The sequence below is a fragment of the Megalops cyprinoides genome, chromosome 1, assembly GCF_013368585.1.
Source record: "Megalops cyprinoides isolate fMegCyp1 chromosome 1, fMegCyp1.pri, whole genome shotgun sequence".
Taxonomy (NCBI): Eukaryota; Metazoa; Chordata; class Actinopteri; order Elopiformes; family Megalopidae; genus Megalops; species Megalops cyprinoides.
In genome coordinates this window covers 15,059,352-15,076,178 of record NC_050583.1, presented here as the reverse complement: position 1 = coordinate 15,076,178, position 16,827 = coordinate 15,059,352, and the positions used below count along the sequence as shown (strand labels likewise).

At 42.9% G+C, this 16,827-nt stretch overlaps 1 protein-coding gene across 3 annotated transcripts; it reads right to left on the bottom strand.

Moving 5' to 3' along the window:
- Positions 1–3,901: 3,901 nt before the first annotated feature.
- Positions 3,902–8,168, bottom strand: LOC118790971 (GTPase IMAP family member 8-like). 3 transcript variants are annotated; one of them, XM_036548166.1, is made up of 7 exons: positions 8,093–8,168; positions 7,809–7,871; positions 6,653–7,375; positions 5,203–5,901; positions 4,816–4,860; positions 4,323–4,403; positions 4,182–4,219 (listed from the first exon to the last, which is right to left on the bottom strand). In XM_036548166.1, exons 2-6 carry the CDS (start codon positions 7,846–7,848, stop codon positions 4,366–4,368), a joined length of 1,545 nt encoding a protein of 514 aa, XP_036404059.1. In that variant the 5' UTR covers positions 7,849–7,871; positions 8,093–8,168; the 3' UTR covers positions 4,182–4,219; positions 4,323–4,365. The 3 variants fall into 3 exon arrangements, with proteins under 3 accessions (XP_036404042.1, XP_036404051.1, XP_036404059.1); XM_036548149.1 differs by lacking the exon at positions 4,323–4,403 and having other exon boundaries at positions 3,902–4,219; XM_036548158.1 differs by lacking the exon at positions 4,323–4,403 and having other exon boundaries at positions 3,902–4,219; positions 4,816–4,857.
- Positions 8,169–16,827: the final 8,659 nt, after the last annotated feature.

Here is a 16,827-nt window from a genome sequence, read left to right as displayed (position 1 = left end):
GTGCTGTAAAGCTTTGTGCAAATAAATAAAAATTCTGAATAAATGAATATTCTTGTTTGTTCTTGTATCATAGCCTTATAGCTATGTACTACAGACATTTTAGTATGCAACTATGACCATATTTTGCAAAAGTTTAATTTAAGGGTAACCAGAAATAACTATCTCAAGGTTGAGTTGTAGTAATATACTGTGTATATGCCTTTTTCCTCTTTATGCAACCATATTTTGGAATCTAATTGTGTATGATCCTCAGCCCACCATAACAACCTGCACTTGATAGGAATGCAATCCAATACACTCACAGGCAGCCAATGGATATTTTTCGCACTGACAGTCACACAGCACATTACAGAGGAGTGGGTGCTCAAGTCATAGCTAATCATGGGCTGTAAATGCAGTATAAATAAACCAAGGGAAATCCACCACAAAAACAAACTTTCATCCTCTGCTGAGGTTGTGAAAATGCAAGTACCATGCAACAGAAGCACTGAAGCGCACCAACCTACACAACATCACAAAATATCACTGACTGCCTAAGTTTAATAATAAACCATGTGTAGAAAACATTTACCTGCTGCCTGGTCAATGTATTTATTCAAAACAAAATGCAAGAAGGAACTAAATGCAAAAACATGCAAAAGTTAAGCCATAACAAAGATGCTGGTTGCACTTGATATGAGACTGTGATTATTTGCTGATAGCCACAGGTTTCCTTTTTTGCCATGAGCTTATATAACTAATTGTGCTATGTTTTGCAGTTGGCCAGGGGATAGCTCTGGATTTTAAAATTTTGTATGTCCAGCACAGAATGCCGCAAACTGAAGCCCCCAGTAAGATATCGTGACACTTTATCCAGCATCATACTGCAGCCAGGTGGATGGAGTCACCTAGCTAAGGTGATCCAAACCAAATATGGCTGCTTCTAGCAAGAGACCATCAACTTATATTTCACTATGAATTCTAGCTTAGATTACTGTCCACAGTATAGTCTTATGTACAACCACATAGATTTATGGTCCTCAGAAACAAATTACCCAACATACAGCACAGGGACAACTCGCCATATTTATTTAATGGGTGTGTGCATATTTAAAAATGCTGTCAATCACAACACATTCAACTGAAGCTGAGACATCTGTCATTGTTATTTATTTTATTTTTGTGATGAAAGCAACAAAAGTCATGAGCATGTGCAAATGATAGCCAGTTACCACTTACAGCTGCTATGATTAGTTTCCACCAGCAGGGTCTACAGGGTTAGACAGATACCCACAAACACTTGATCTGGTGACATCACTCCTCCTGCCCCCCCCTTTGCTCTCTACAGTGAGCTTGATGAAGAGGGAGAGGTATACACTGCGTATACACACAGACACTGCATGCTGTCCTGAAATGCGAACGGTGAAAAGACCAAAGAAGTTGTAACCAATATCTACCCAATATACAGTCTCTGTGAGGTCAGGTGATGGATGAGATGAGGCACTGCTGTGCAGCTTGCTCATCCCCTAGGTGGCAGCCAAGGAATTGATACAGTGACGGGCCATAGGGAGACAGAGCCTGGCCAATGAGGGGTGCATTTCACTGCTTTAAAAACAATCCCTTGCTTCTCCTCAATAATTTTATGGTGAAACATATCGAGGAGACACGGAAGAGATGCAAGGAGAAAAGGAGGTACCTAACGCAGTGAGAGAAATGGAATATATTTGTTCAATTTACCATTAATTGCTTATGACCAGTGTTGGGGAGTAGTGAACTACATGCAATTAAACTAGTAGTTTAAAAACTACATTTTACAGTAGTTTGCTGGTAGTTCAACTACATTCATATTTGCATAGTGATTCAAGTAGTTAAATTACTTTTTTGTTGCCATTTTTTGTGTAGTTAACTACTGAAACTACAAACAATTTTGGGTCATAAAAAGTTGACATTCCTTGCACTTTCCCATGAATAGTGTGGTATTTTATTTTTTTGGTTTATGTATGACCTGTGAGCAAGTGGGCAGTTTTTTCAATAAACAAATTCGGTGGCATTTTTGCTGACATGTGACTTTTTGTATTATATTTTGTTATAATTTCGTATCATATGTACATTGTCATTATGATCAAAGTAGTTTGAATGACTTTTTCTAAGCAGCTTTAGTTAACCAAACTAGATTTCTCCCTAGGGTAGCTTTGCTGTAGTTCAACTTCTTCCAGTGTGAAGTAATTGGTAGCCTGCAAAGCTATGCTTTCAAAGTAGTTTCCCCGACACTGCTTATGACATCCCGTTTTTTTTAGCATATAATGTGTGGAATGGAGAAGAGTTGACTATTTTTTAATATTATCTTATAATTTTTGGATAAAAATGAATAATTTAAAATGTTGTATCCCCTCTTTATGAATTATTTCTAGTAAAAAACTGTTATAAGTATATAATTTATTTACAGAGGATCATGGGAGTAGAGAAGTTGGAAAGAGAAGGTAGAGGAAGGTTGGTTGGTAGAATGAGATTGTAGTATAGAGGAGCAAGGGGAGGGCTGTGATGTCTGGAAAGAACTGCAAATGTCTGCAATGTCCTTGCTCCAGTGGTCTGCAAAGTCATCCGCAGAGAGGGTAGGGGCGGGTAGAGAAGAGGGAAGGTTGAGAAGTACAGAAAAGGTTGAAAACAATTTGCCTGGGTCTGATATAGAGCTTGGAATTTTAGTTAGGTGGCACTAAACGTGGTCACGTTGTTGTGGAGGGTGTCTATAAACCCTGGACAGGAAGGAGAGTGCCACATAGATCTAGAGATAAGATGGCAGAGGGACAGCTCAAGAGCACTGTGATGAGGGGACTCTGGCAGACCTGCACACCTCTATCCACCGCTGTAAGCTCCTAGTCATTGTCTTCAGATACCAAGTGTGGTTTCAAACCTAGACCACGTGGCTCTTTTGGGAGAAATTTCTTCCCTTGGAGCTTTACAGCAAATGAGTACAGTTATAAATTCAGATGGACACGGGTTTACCAATCAAAACTACTGTGGTTTATTATACATATTTGAATACAGAGTGCAGCACTCTCATACGCAAAGTTCAGGTCTGAAATTTCCTTCAGTTACCATTCAGGAGCCATGGTATGTCATTTTCTGTATGTACAGCTACTCACATGACCATAATGTAGGCACTTTTGAACATTTGCTTTGTAAGGATTGTATGCTTGCTTAGCATTTACTCAGTGACACTCAGAGAAGTAAGTAACTATATAGTGATAACAAGTAGTAGATGACAAAATGTGACTCAAACAATAGCCAAGATCACTCATTCATGATAGTTTATTTATTATATTAAATATTCAGGGCTCTGTTATTCATGGATGGGAAAACAGCCCTGGATAAAAATAGTATTGTGAGTTGTTCAGTTATATACACATCATTTCTCACATCCCTAATTAAAAACACATCAATTCTGTAGAATATAGTTTTATGTGCTAAATTCAGCAACAGCATACAGCATGACAGACACCTACCATCTAGTTGACCTGTCAGTCTAGTACAATCTACAGATCATCAGGTCCTCCTGTGATACAAACATTTTCAAATATCTTTAGTCATTTATTGCTTTGATGACAGATTGATTATTTAATCCACTACTCATAATTTTGTTCTTTTCATTGTGAAGTGCTTTTTGATGATATTGTATACTAAATCAATTATGCCTATACATATTTGATTGAAATAAATACAGTAATTAATTTTCACAAAAGCAAAATCACATAGTTCCTGATCAAACATAGACAATGATATAATCCAAACAGCATTCTAATGTACATAGAGTAGATTAATTGTATAAAGCATAAAAAAAATCCTTGATTAGTAATTTAAATGATATAACTGAGGTACAAAAGAAGCTTTCTGAGAGCACTGAGAGAGCCAGGTCTGTCAGGATTAGAGTACAAAGAGAGCAAAATGAAAACAATGCTACCAGAGTGAATATGATGTAAAATGTGTCACATGTCATCCATTTTCTCCAGGTTATCCTGTCTTTTTCAGTCTTCTTAGTCACCCAACTAACAGAAGGCAGAGGGCATAGCTGAGAAGGTAATGAACACAGCTCCTCCTCTCCAAGGGCGGTTTCAGGATTGTTGGTCTTGGTCTCTCTCAGTGCCACACTCCTGAATACTTTGTAGACTGTACAAAGACCCTCTTCCTGAATCCAAGGTATTATTGCGCTTTCCTATTCCATTCATTTCCCAATCTTCACTCACTGAAACAAAAACACAAACCACACACACTAAGCGTATTATTATTATTATTAATAATAATAATAATAGTAATAATAATAATAGATTGGATATGAATTCACATACAATCCAAGTGTAAAGGTTGCAATTCATGCAAGTACAGTGGTGCTTATTTTTGACTTGGAGCCCGACAAGGTTGTTCACCCCCTGTTTGGACATCATGAACAGGGAAAAGAAAGGGGGAATGGTGGGATGGAGGAGGGATGCCATGAACAGCTGATATGGAAAGGAAGTGGTAAGTGGCATTTTCATAGTCACGGATGGGACCCGATTGTCAGATTCGTTAATTGTGCAGGCATTGTCTGAAAATTCTCCCCCCAAAAATTTTATTTGGAACTTCAATACTGCTACTACTACTGCTTACAGCAATAACAATAATACATTGAAGGGATTCAGCGCGTTTCCTGGATATCACAGTGATGCACAGCACACCAAAACACTTACCACCCATCACTGGAGTTGGACAGGGAGGGATTTATCTGATTAATTATACTAGTGTTGAGAAAAGACGGAGTATCAGTCACACATGGTGAATGACAGAGCTTTAAGTCACACTCACGATTAGGCTTGTTCCACTCCATACTACGGCGTTTCAGGATGTCTGCTAAGCAGAAAATACGAAAGTTCTCATGTGAAAACATTAAAGAACAGATCCATTACATTTTACAGTGCGTGTTTACAAATGACAGCATGCTAATAGTATTTTTTTCAATTTGGATACGATTTGCGGAAGACAATCTACTTATTTTGTCGAAAAAATACAAAAACCCAGTGGTCACAGCCACATCAGACTTTGTACATGCTCTTTTTCATCCTTGTGAGCCAGAGCAATGCTGCTAGTGTGACATTACAACCCAACACAGCACATACTGTACGTGAATAGCATCTATGACTATGGGTCATTAATTTTGGGTATAACAGAATCTGTAAAGGCAAAATAACTTACAGTCTTTTTGAGCCCACTCCCACGCAGATGGTGTCTTGGTTATCGCCATCTCTTCTTCCAGTGTTTCAATCGCTTGTTTCATCTCGTCATTGAAAAACTGTTTGATATCAGCTGAGCAGCCACCGTTCTCTGCTACCATCTTTTCTATTTTCTCCAGCAGCGTTGTGACTTGAGATCTACTACCTCTTTTCCTGTTGTTGAGTACATGATACCTGTTACCACATTTCCTAAGAAGCCACTGGAGTGACTCCCCTCCTCTTTCAATGTGCTGCTCAATGGTTGAGTTTTCCAGTTTGTCCCCAAAGGTGAACAGCACTATTGTGTAACTCCAGACTGTCTCACCCAGGACTCTCAGGCATTTCTCCATAGATCTCCTGTCATCTTCTGTGAACATGGTGAAAACATCAATAACCAGAAGGAAGGCGTGGGGTCCTGGGGAACACAGTGATATGCTCTGCAGAGTTCTTTCTATAATCTCTTGTGCAGAGTATCCACACCAGCCCTGCGTGTCCACCACGGTCACCTGTCTCCCGGCTACTTCACCCACTTTTTTCACACCCTCCTCTCTTCCTTGCATGCTACGCTTTCCCACAGATGTGAACTCTTCTCTGCCCAGGATGGTGTTTCCTGCTGAAGTCTTCCCTGCCCAGCTACGACCCAGCAGGACAATCCTCAGCTCTGAGACAGAGGATGTCTCCCCTGTTGGAGTATAAAAGAAATCTTGAGCAAAAGAAAGGGTTTCTGGAGTCAGGCCTACATTTTTTGTATTGTGAATAGGCTAATAGGAATCACATAATTCCTACAAGCTGTCAACTCACTGAAGCTAATCCCCATTTTGTTTTTGTTTTCTGTGAAAATGGAAATGACCAAACTGAGAAATGTGGCAACCATTGCATTGTACCAAATCTTTCTCATGCTTGTGGGCCAGTGCAATGCAGCTTGGCTACCCAGCAAGTGCTAAAATGTGGAGAAATGTAAGATAGTTCAATTGAGTACCATTACAAATATTCTTCTGTCTCATATTAATTAAATGATTAGCATAAAAAACATATTATTTTTTACAAAGAGTCTAGCAATAATTGCTATCTGACACAATACTTCCTATTTTAACATTTATAGATTTATTAGGGAAAGTGTAATATTGGCCCTTTCTCCCATGGAATCATTAGATTGTCTCAGATGTAAACCAGCACCTACTGTGAGCAGTGTAGACTACAGCACTTCCTGCTCAGAATGTGTTTGTTACAAAAATTGTTCCCTTTCCTTTTCTCCACAGCAAGACTATATTTTGAAAGACTGAGATTCTCTTTGGTTTAACATTAGCCACAGCACCCACATTTTGAGCACACACTAAGGTAAATTTGAATTCTTATGGTTTACACGAAAGATTTCTAAACCTGTCCTCAATAATGATGGCCGTAATAGGATCAGAAATGGCAACATAACTCACTTTGTTTGTGAGACTTATTCGACTTAACCCAGGAGCACATTGCAGCTTGCATCCTGGTTATCTCCATCTCTTCCTCCAGTGTTTCAATGCAACGTTTCATCTCTGTCTCAGAAAGCTGTTTGATATCAGCGGAAGGGTAACAGCCACCATTCTCTGCCACCATTTTCTCTATTTTCTCCAGCAGCATTGTGACTTGAGACACACTATGAGTCCTGTTGTTGAGTACATGATACCTGTTACCACATTCCTTAACAATCCACTGGAGTGACTCCCCTCCTCTTTCAATATGCTGCTCAACGGTTGAGTTTTCCAGTTTGTCCCCAAAGGTGAACAGCACTATTGTGTGATTCCAGACTGTCTCACCCAGGACTCTCAGGCATTTCTCCATAGATCTCCTGTCATCTTCTGTGTACATGCTGAAAACATCGATGACCAGAAGGAAGGCGTGGGGTCCTGGGGAACACAGTGATACGCTCTGCAGAGTTCTTTCTATAATCTCTTGTGCAGAGTATCTATTCCAGCCCTGCACATCCACCACAGTCACCTGTCTCCCAGCTACTTCACCCACTTTTTTCACACCCTCCTCTCTTCCTTGCATGCTACACTTTCCCACAGATGTGAACTCTTCTCTGCCCAGGATGGTGTTTCCTGCTGAACTCTTCCCTGCCCAGCTACGACCCAGCAGGACAATCCTCAGCTCTGAGATGGAGCAAGTGTCCCCCCCTGTGGAAGAAATAGATGAATGGAGAAGATTTTTGACTAACCTAACAAGAGCACATACTCCATTCACCATAAAATGTGGTCTTTACTGGATTACTGCCTTTGAGAGCACAGAACAAGCTCATGAGCATCACTAGGTGCATTTGCAGAACAAGCTCATGAACATCACTAGGTGCATTTGCAGAACAAGCTCATGAGCATCACTAGGTGCATTTGCAGAACAAGCTCATGAACATCACTAGGTGCATTTGCAGAACAAGCTCATGAACATCACTAGGTGCGTTTGCAGAACAAGCTCATGAACATCACTGGTGCATTTGCCACCTGCTCCTTTTTTAGTGATTTTAAAGAACTTGTTCTGATATCCCAGCTGTGCAACAGAAATAACATAACGTTGACAACATTCCATTTTTTTAAAGTCTTAAGTCATACTTACCATGAGGAGAGACTGAACCATGAACCGACATTTCTGACATTGACTCTTCTGCGCTTTCTCCCTCTAGAGTAATAAGCTCTCATTAGCACCATCTAAAACAATATTTACAGCAAAGATACTGCTGCTGTGTCACAGATGTAATAGCATTTTGTCACTACCTCGGATTACAGATTTATTTGGTGGAAATTGTATGAAGTTCCTTTGCTGTGTAAATATTTAAGTTAATATTAGTAAATATTACCTCATTAGCAAAGATTTAGTGAGAAAATGAAATTGGTTCTTACCTCTGTTTCACATTATAAACATGATTTCTGACCTTCCTTTGACAATCCTCATAACAATGCACTAAAACTGACACTGAGAATAGAAGAGTTTGTCAGGTTAAATGAACTGAAAAGTGATATATTTTCAAAACAGCATGTCTGTTCAAAGTACAAAATGCTAACAGCATATGTGTCAATGCAATAACAGCCACTTTCAGCTACTTAATGTTCACAAATGTCTTAGCAGGTATCCAGTGCTGTACTCTCAAAACAGACAGGAATCTCGTAAGTCATGGGTGATCACGGGTTGTAAATGCTATGTACTGAAGAATAGTGGTGATTATTTAGTGCTCATTATATTGGTAGACTGATTAGTTTGGTGGAATTAGTATGCACAGTGTATAATGTGACTGTGTAGTTTTTAGGCCGCTCACGGAGTTGTGACCTGTGGCCTACTTTCCAAGAGATGCTGCTATGTTGAACTAATCATGCACACAAGGCACACTGAAAGTGTGTACGTGGCACAAGGCCGTCCCAACGGTGAGGCCTATGATTTCGAGCACTCATATAGCTGTAGAAATCACTCATGTAGCTGTAGTTCAGTATTAGGTTAGTCATGACATGTTTAACCATTTGGGATGATCAGCACAACCAAGGTACCTCAGTTCCTAGAAGCTTCTTTTATAATAAAGGTTTTGTTCTTAGGTGATATAGGGGTTCTCTACCCGGCTGAACTTTCTCCCACTCTGCCTCCCTTGTCAGTGTCTGTGACAAAGAGGAGTTGGGTCAGAGTGTACTCCTTATCAATCTAGAGATACCTTCAGAAGCAATGTTTTTCCAATTAGGCGCCAGACTCTAGGCGATGCAAGGACAGTTATAATTAACCACTCTGGACAGCTCAGGGATGGTATAAGATGTTCTTTGTTCTTTGTTTAGTACAGAAGCAACGCAACAACAACGTGGCACGGACCAGAGTCGTGTACATATATCTAGGTGTGGGTGCGAGAATTACCTAGCCGCACTAGAGACAGACTGAGCGTGAGGACGAGTGTGCAAGGCTTAAGACTCTAAGTGAGACTTAGTGCGTGTAGTACCTGAAGCCGACCTTCATGTATGAAGTCTTGCTGTATTGAAGACCATCAATAAAACCTGTTTCTACCTCATCTTCGACCACGCTCCAGACTGAAGTTCTTTGTGTAACAGTTTATTAGTTAGCTTGCGAGAACATCAATTCACCAAGAGCCAACAACTTGGTGCCGTGACTCGGATCCACGAGGAAAAGGAGAGATCCTGCCAGAAAGTGAAGAGAAGACACTTGCGCGCTTTCAACATCTGTTGATCTTCTCTAACAATTGGTGAGCCCCTTTCCTTACCTTGCTGGGTTCCGGAAAGAACCGAGACATTTACAGAGTACATGTAACACTATAAGTAAAGGCTAACAGTTAGACAAAGAACTGTGAAGATACGTGCCTACAATGAGGGAGCTGTAATCATTGTATGTTTGATGTGTACACGAGGGTGAAAGAAAATTTGCAAACTGCAAAGTGTGTGGTGCACCTTGACTGCAGAGAAAAAGAGTCTGTAGTGACCGGTTAAATGCATAGCTCCTTTGGGAGAGCGCTATAGCGGATATCCTACGAGTAAGGGTACACTGGTGGAAAATTGGCATTTGTATGTGTACGCTTGAATTCGTGGATGCACGTGCCTTGTCACGGAAGATCGCGATATTCCTACAGTTTGAAATAGATCTGTAGAAGCCCGTCAGGGAACGGAAGAGCTGTCTAGACGTTGATGTGTTTTATTTGTTTTATGTGTTTTTGTACTGTCGACAGTGAGCGAGTGAGTGTGTGTGTATATATCTTGTGGTTTACGGTGTTTGGATAAAGAGCTCTATTCAAACAACCGACGGAGTGAAACTCTCCGGGAGGAGGAGAGTAGTGTGTAAAAGACATCTGAGTTTTCCTAGTGAGAGAACTAGCACTGGTGTGACAACAGCCTGAGATTAATGATAATGGCGGGTGCTCAGGGAAACTCTGAACCTGGTGCTGACAAAACGGAGCAGATTCCTACTACTGAGAAGGGTGGGAGAGCTGCGCCCGATGTTGATTTTGAGACAATGGTGGCAATGAGTACGGCGTATTTGCGGTCCACTTTTAAATTGGAACAAGTTGAAACAGCATTGGGAGATGATAGACAGAATTTGGGTAATGCCTGGGAAGCAATTCGTCTGTGGATCCAACGAGCTACAAGAGCAACAACAGATTGGGGAAAAATTGCTGCCTGCATCCAGAAAGCCGGAGAAGCAATTGATGACTACTCAGACCGGTTTTCCAAGCTGTTCCTGAGACATTCTGGAATAGAAGGCCTCAATGAACGGAACATCGGAGGGAATGCGAATGGCCCACTGAAGGCAACATTCATGCAAGGCCTGTTACCTGAAGTGCGGAAGGCGGTCAAGTTGAGCACGCCTGGATGGGAAGATAACCGCACAACATTTGAAGACCTGGTGACAGCAGCAAGAAGAGTGGAAACAGATCTTGAATGCAAGATCCGCAATGTGGCTGCACAGAAGCAGAAGAATCAGAAGGGCAAGACAGGAGCCTGCAGGAAGTGTGGGAAGTACGGACATTGGGCTAGAGAATGCCGCACGGGAAACCGAAAAGGCAACGGTCCACAGCATAAGGATGCTGAAGACAACTTGATGCAGAGATTCAAGAACTTGAGTGGAGACAAAAAGAAAGAACTCCTGGACCTGATTTCGGGAAACGAGTAGCCCCCTCCATGCAACCCCTCGCAGCGGCAATTGAACAACGGAACGACGGACTTCATGTGTGTGCAACAATTAATCGGATAATTGAAATTGATTTCCTTTTGGACACGGGAGCTGAATTGACTGTGATACCCGCTTCACATTTGAATGGATGTGCATTACCTGTGACAAACAAGACACAGATAGCTTGTGGTGCTGGAGGAGAAAGGTTCCTATTAAGACAGACACAACCCCTATCAGTGACAGTGGGACCGGCAGAGATCATCGTCAGTCTGTGGGTTGGAAAGGTGACGCAACCATTACTGGGAATGGATGTATTGCTGCAACTGAACTCCAGTCTGACCTTCTCGGAAGGAAAAGTGACATGGAATTTGAGAAAACTGCAGAAGCCAGAATTGGCACAGCATCCAATCTGGGCACAGGGCAAGAACGACTGTGGCCTCCTGGATATGGAACCTGTCACACTTACTGGGAAACCGCCTCCATGCACACGACAATACCCCATCAGCAGAGAAGCAATAGCAGGGATAAGGCCAATCGTCAATGAGCTTGAAAAACAGGGCATCTTGAAGAAGACTCAAAGTGCATCCAACAGCCCTGTATGGCCTGTGAAGAAAGCCAACGGCACGTGGAGACTGACTGTCGATTATCGGAAGGCGAATGAGACCATTGACAAGCTGACACCGCTTGTGGCAGATCCGTCCATGATCTTCAATACGCTGAAGCCGGAACATCAATGGTTCACTGTGATTGACATGGTGAATGCGTATTGGACAGTGAAATTGTCTCCTGAATCGCAAGACTGGCTGGCCTTCACAGTAGATGGGCAACAATACAAGTGGGAACGGCTGCCTCAGGGCCTGCACAACAGCCCCACTTTGTACCACCAAGCTCTACGAAGACATTTGACCTCAGAGGACGTGCCGTCAATCACGTCTGAAGTGATTCAGTATGTGGACGACATCTTGATTGCGTCAGTGACGGAAGAAGAACACGACAAAGATGTGGCGGCCCTCTTGGATTACCTGTATGGGAAAGGACACAAAGCAAGTTTGGAAAAAGCACAGATTGCACAGCAAGCAGTGGTGTATCTTGGACAAAAGATCTCACAAGGGAAGAGGGAAATCACACAAGATCGAACAGTCGCAATTCGGAACATTCCTGAACCAACAACAGTGAAGGAACTTCGGTCCTTCCTGGGCCTCTGCAATTTCAACAGGGCCTGGGTGGAGTCCTACACTGAAATTGCCCAACCGTTGACTGAAATGCTGAAAGGTCGACGGGAATCAAAAGAGCTCATACAATTGGATGAGAACCAAAAGGAAGCATTTGAAACTTTGAAGAAAGCATTATGCGAATCACCTGCGCTGGGCATCCCGAATACGGAAATGCCATTCACTCTACATGTGAATGAGAGGGATGGATATATGTCTGCTGTTTTGACGCAAGAGCATGGCGGACTGCAAAGGCCAGTAGGGTACTACTCTGCGAAGCTGGACAACGTGGCTCTGGGTTTTGGACCATGCTTGAGGGCTGTTCAAGCAGTCTTCCTGGCAATTCAATCAGTGGCCAGTCTGGTCCTAGATCAGAAGCTGTTTGTGAAGTGCCCCCACGCTGTTCACACTCTGCTGACAATGAGACGTGCGACACAGGTCTCAGCGAGCCGGTGGGGCAATTGGCAAGCAGTATTGGAAGCCCCGAACATTGTCATTCAGAAGGCAACAGTCTCCAACCCATCTACAATGATGAGCGCTGTTGAAATTGAGGAAGATGACCACGTCTGTGAAGACATTGTCGTCACCTTGGAGCAAGATCAACACCTCAGGGAGACACCTCTCCACAATCCGGAGTTGGTGCTGTTCACTGATGGATCTTCGACAGTGGAGGATGGAGTAAGGCATGCAGGATGGGCAGTGACGACTGAGCATGACATTCTGAAGAGAGGCTCAACGGCACCTGGAACGTCAGCACAACAAGCAGAATTGAAGGCCTTGATAGAAGCGTGCAAAATAGCAAAGGACAAAACAGCAAACATATACACTGATTCAAGATATGCTTTTGGGATTGCACATGACTTTGGCCTGTTGTGGAGACAAAGAGGATACATGACAGCTAAAGGAACACCTGTCAAAAATGGTCAATTGGTTAAGGAGCTCATGGATGCAATCCAGCTGCCAAAAGAAGTGGCAGTGTTGAAGGTCAAAGCGCACACGAGACAGAGTACCATGGAAGCGAAAGGCAATGCCTTAGCTGACGAAGCTGCGAAAAGGGCTGCATGGATGGAGGGGGGAGAACAAAGTGAAGACCAAGATGAAGACACTGAAGCTGACACTCCAAGATCACACCTGGCAGTGTGTCAGAACAGTGAACGATTGACGGATGTCAAGGAAATGCAACAGAATGCCAGTAGGGAAGAAAAATGGGGATGGATTGAGCACGGAGCGAAACTCCATGATGACTGCCTGTGGCGACATGGCACGAAGATAGTGGCTCCATCCAGTCTCTTACCATATCTGGCGACTCAGATTCACTCCCTAGGACATGTGGGAGTAGATAAGATGAGATATCGATTTTCACAAACATGGTGGAATTCAAACTTTGCAAGTGTTGCGAGACAAACGGTGCTAGGGTGTGTCACCTGTCAGAAGAACAACGACGACAGGAGAATCAAAGTGCCTGCCAAAAGGACATTGGCACCACCGGGACCGTTTCGACATCTACAGGTGGATTACATTTCACTACCACCTTGCAAGGGCTATCGAGATGTACTGGTGATTGTGGATAAATTTTCCAGGTGGGTGGAAGCGTACCCCACTAGGAGAGGCACTGCAACACACACGGCGAAAACATTGGTGAAAGACATAATCCCTCGATGGGGATTGCCGGATCAGATCGATTCAGACCAAGGAACGCACTTTACAGGAGCTGTTTGTGCGGAGGTTTGTCGAATGCTGGAGATCCAGTGGTCTCTTCATTGTCCGCATCATCCACAATCCTCTGGACAAGTGGAGCGAATGAACAGGACGCTGAAAGAGAGGCTGGCGAAAAAACATCAGGATGGAATTTCATGGCTCGAGGCCCTACCTGCGGTTCTGTGTAGCATGAGAGCGACACACAACAAGGAAACGGGACTGAGCCCCTTTGAGATCATCACTGGAAGGCCTATGTCTTTACCAGGAACAATTGACATGCGCAAGGCTGACATACACTTGACATCAGATGCCTTGATTTCTTATTGCACTGAATTGACTGAAGCAGTTCGAACAGCTGCCCAGCAGGTGGTGGAGGCGTGGAAACAGCCACCTGACGGGGGACATTCTTTAGTACCTGGTCAATGGGTCATGGTTCACAAGCCCCAAAGGTTACCATTGGAAGCGAAATGGGAGGGACCCTATCAGGTGTTATTGGTGACAGACGCTGCAGTCAAGGTGCAGGGGAAGCAGAAATGGATTCATGCAAGTCATTGTAAATTAGCTGAGCCCCCAAAAGAATAGGGAGAGTACAACAGCAGCGCTATGGGAAGAGTCGGAGGGTAGAACTGGAGGCAGTATGTTCCAGGGGTTACCTAAAGACGAAGAAAACATGAAATGACATGTTTCATGCTGTTTCATGTTAATACTTCTCATTGTGTTACGACCCTGCTGGAGGGCCAGACGGGGGAAAGTAGTGGAATTACTGGAATTGACAGTTAGTTAGGACGCTTAAAATGTCATTACGGCTATGATGTGTTGGTCGTTTTCCTGTGTGTTTGTGTGTTTGTGTATCTTTCAGGGTTCTGAGTCCTGGGCAGTCAGAGGTTACAGGAGCTGGCCTGGATCAACCTGTGGATCGAGTGACCCTCCTCCTGAGCTGCGACATCGCCTCGTTTGTCATCGAGAGTGCCTGAGGGACGACGACAGAATCTTTGGGAACATCGTTCAAGATCATCTATGAACTGATATATTGACATTCTGTGTGATAACATCTATGATGAATATGTGGTTTGTTGTGGTGTTTGTGTTGTTTTTGAAAGTTCAAGCACATTATGACAGTCATCATGATACGCACAGGGATAACACATTTCTAGCCATGGCACACAGCTATGCTAGGGCATAGGGACAAGATTCATGTTGGGTGTGTGGGTTATTGCCAACATCTTCTAACACATATCCATACGTATCAGTTCCATTCACATTAGCCGACTATGCTACAGCATATAATGACACACAAAGCCCCTTCTTTGAGGGAAACGTGACCTTCTATACACGACCAATTCCATCAAGCCCCCCAGAGCGAGTGAAATTGAGTTATGCGCCTGAGGGTATGTTATGTTGGGAAAACAATGGTACGGGTATGTTTTTGGGACGAAGTTCATGTAACTATAGTCTTTCTACTTTAAGACCATGGGAAGCGATGCATTGGCATGGACATTTTGCTGTAATATCCTTGTTCGTTTTAATGCCAAATTTAGGAGCTGAAGACAAAGCCGCTCCAAATGGGACAATGTATGTTTGTGGGAAGCATGCTTATTCATATTTGCCTGCTGAATGGTCAGGATCGTGCTATACGGCATATGTAGTACCAGCTATGCGTATGGTTAACATCAAGCATAGAGGTAAGAGGGACGTGTTCCACAGCACAGAAACTGTTGCTACCCCAACTCAACGTTTCTTTGCTTCATTAGTTCCAACTTATGGTATTACCGTCGCATTAGATGAGATTAGGCAGATGGCTTTTGCCTTAGACAAAATTGCTAATGATACAGCAGGAGCATTGACACTGATAAATCAGGAGCTACATTCAGTGCGTCAAATGACGTTGCAAAACCGCATAGCCTTAGACATTATTCTGGCAGATAAGGGCGGAACATGTGCAGTTTTGAAACAAGAATGTTGCACGTATGTACCAGATGCGTTTGTTAATGTCACCACATATGTACAAGACATTTACGAGCAAGTGGCCCACTTAAAAGCATCTCAGAAGTGGAGCTGGGAGACATGGTTAGGATCTTGGGCGGGAGAATTGTTACCCCAGATCATTCAGATTGTGACACCTGTTATTGTTTTGATTTTGGGCATATGTTTGTTTTTTAAGGGTGTAACCTGCTTGGTCAGCAGAGCTATGACACCTGCACGTGTGGCCCAGATGACAACGACGTTGAACTTGACTGAGACTTCGTTTTTCTATTAGCTTTCCTTTCCTTTTATTAATGCTAGAAACGCAAGATGCCTATGCTCTTGAGAGTATAAGATTCGCTTCGCTTATATATATAATCACTTTATCTATCACATATAATCACTTTCCTTTTTTGTGATCATTGATGAGTTTGGGAATGATCAGACGGGGGACTGAAGAATAGTGGTGATTATTTAGTGCTCATTATATTGGTAGACTGATTAGTTTGGTGGAATTAGTATGCACAGTGTATAATGTGACTGTGTAGTTTTTAGGCCGCTCACGGAGTTGTGACCTGTGGCCTACTTTCCAAGAGATGCTGCTATGTTGAACTAATCATGCACACAAGGCACACTGAAAGTGTGTACGTGGCACAAGGCCGTCCCAACGGTGAGGCCTATGATTTCGAGCACTCATATAGCTGTAGAAATCACTCATGTAGCTGTAGTTCAGTATTAGGTTAGTCATGACATGTTTAACCATTTGGGATGATCAGCACAACCAAGGTACCTCAGTTCCTAGAAGCTTCTTTTATAATAAAGGTTTTGTTCTTAGGTGATATAGGGGTTCTCTACCCGGCTGAACTTTCTCCCACTCTGCCTCCCTTGTCAGTGTCTGTGACAAAGAGGAGTTGGGTCAGAGTGTACTCCTTATCAATCTAGAGATACCTTCAGAAGCAATGTTTTTCCAATTAGGCGCCAGACTCTAGGCGATGCAAGGACAGTTATAATTAACCACTCTGGACAGCTCAGGGATGGTATAAGATGTTCTTTGTTCTTTGTTTAGTACAGAAGCAACGCAACAACAACGTGGCACGGACCAGAGTCGTGTA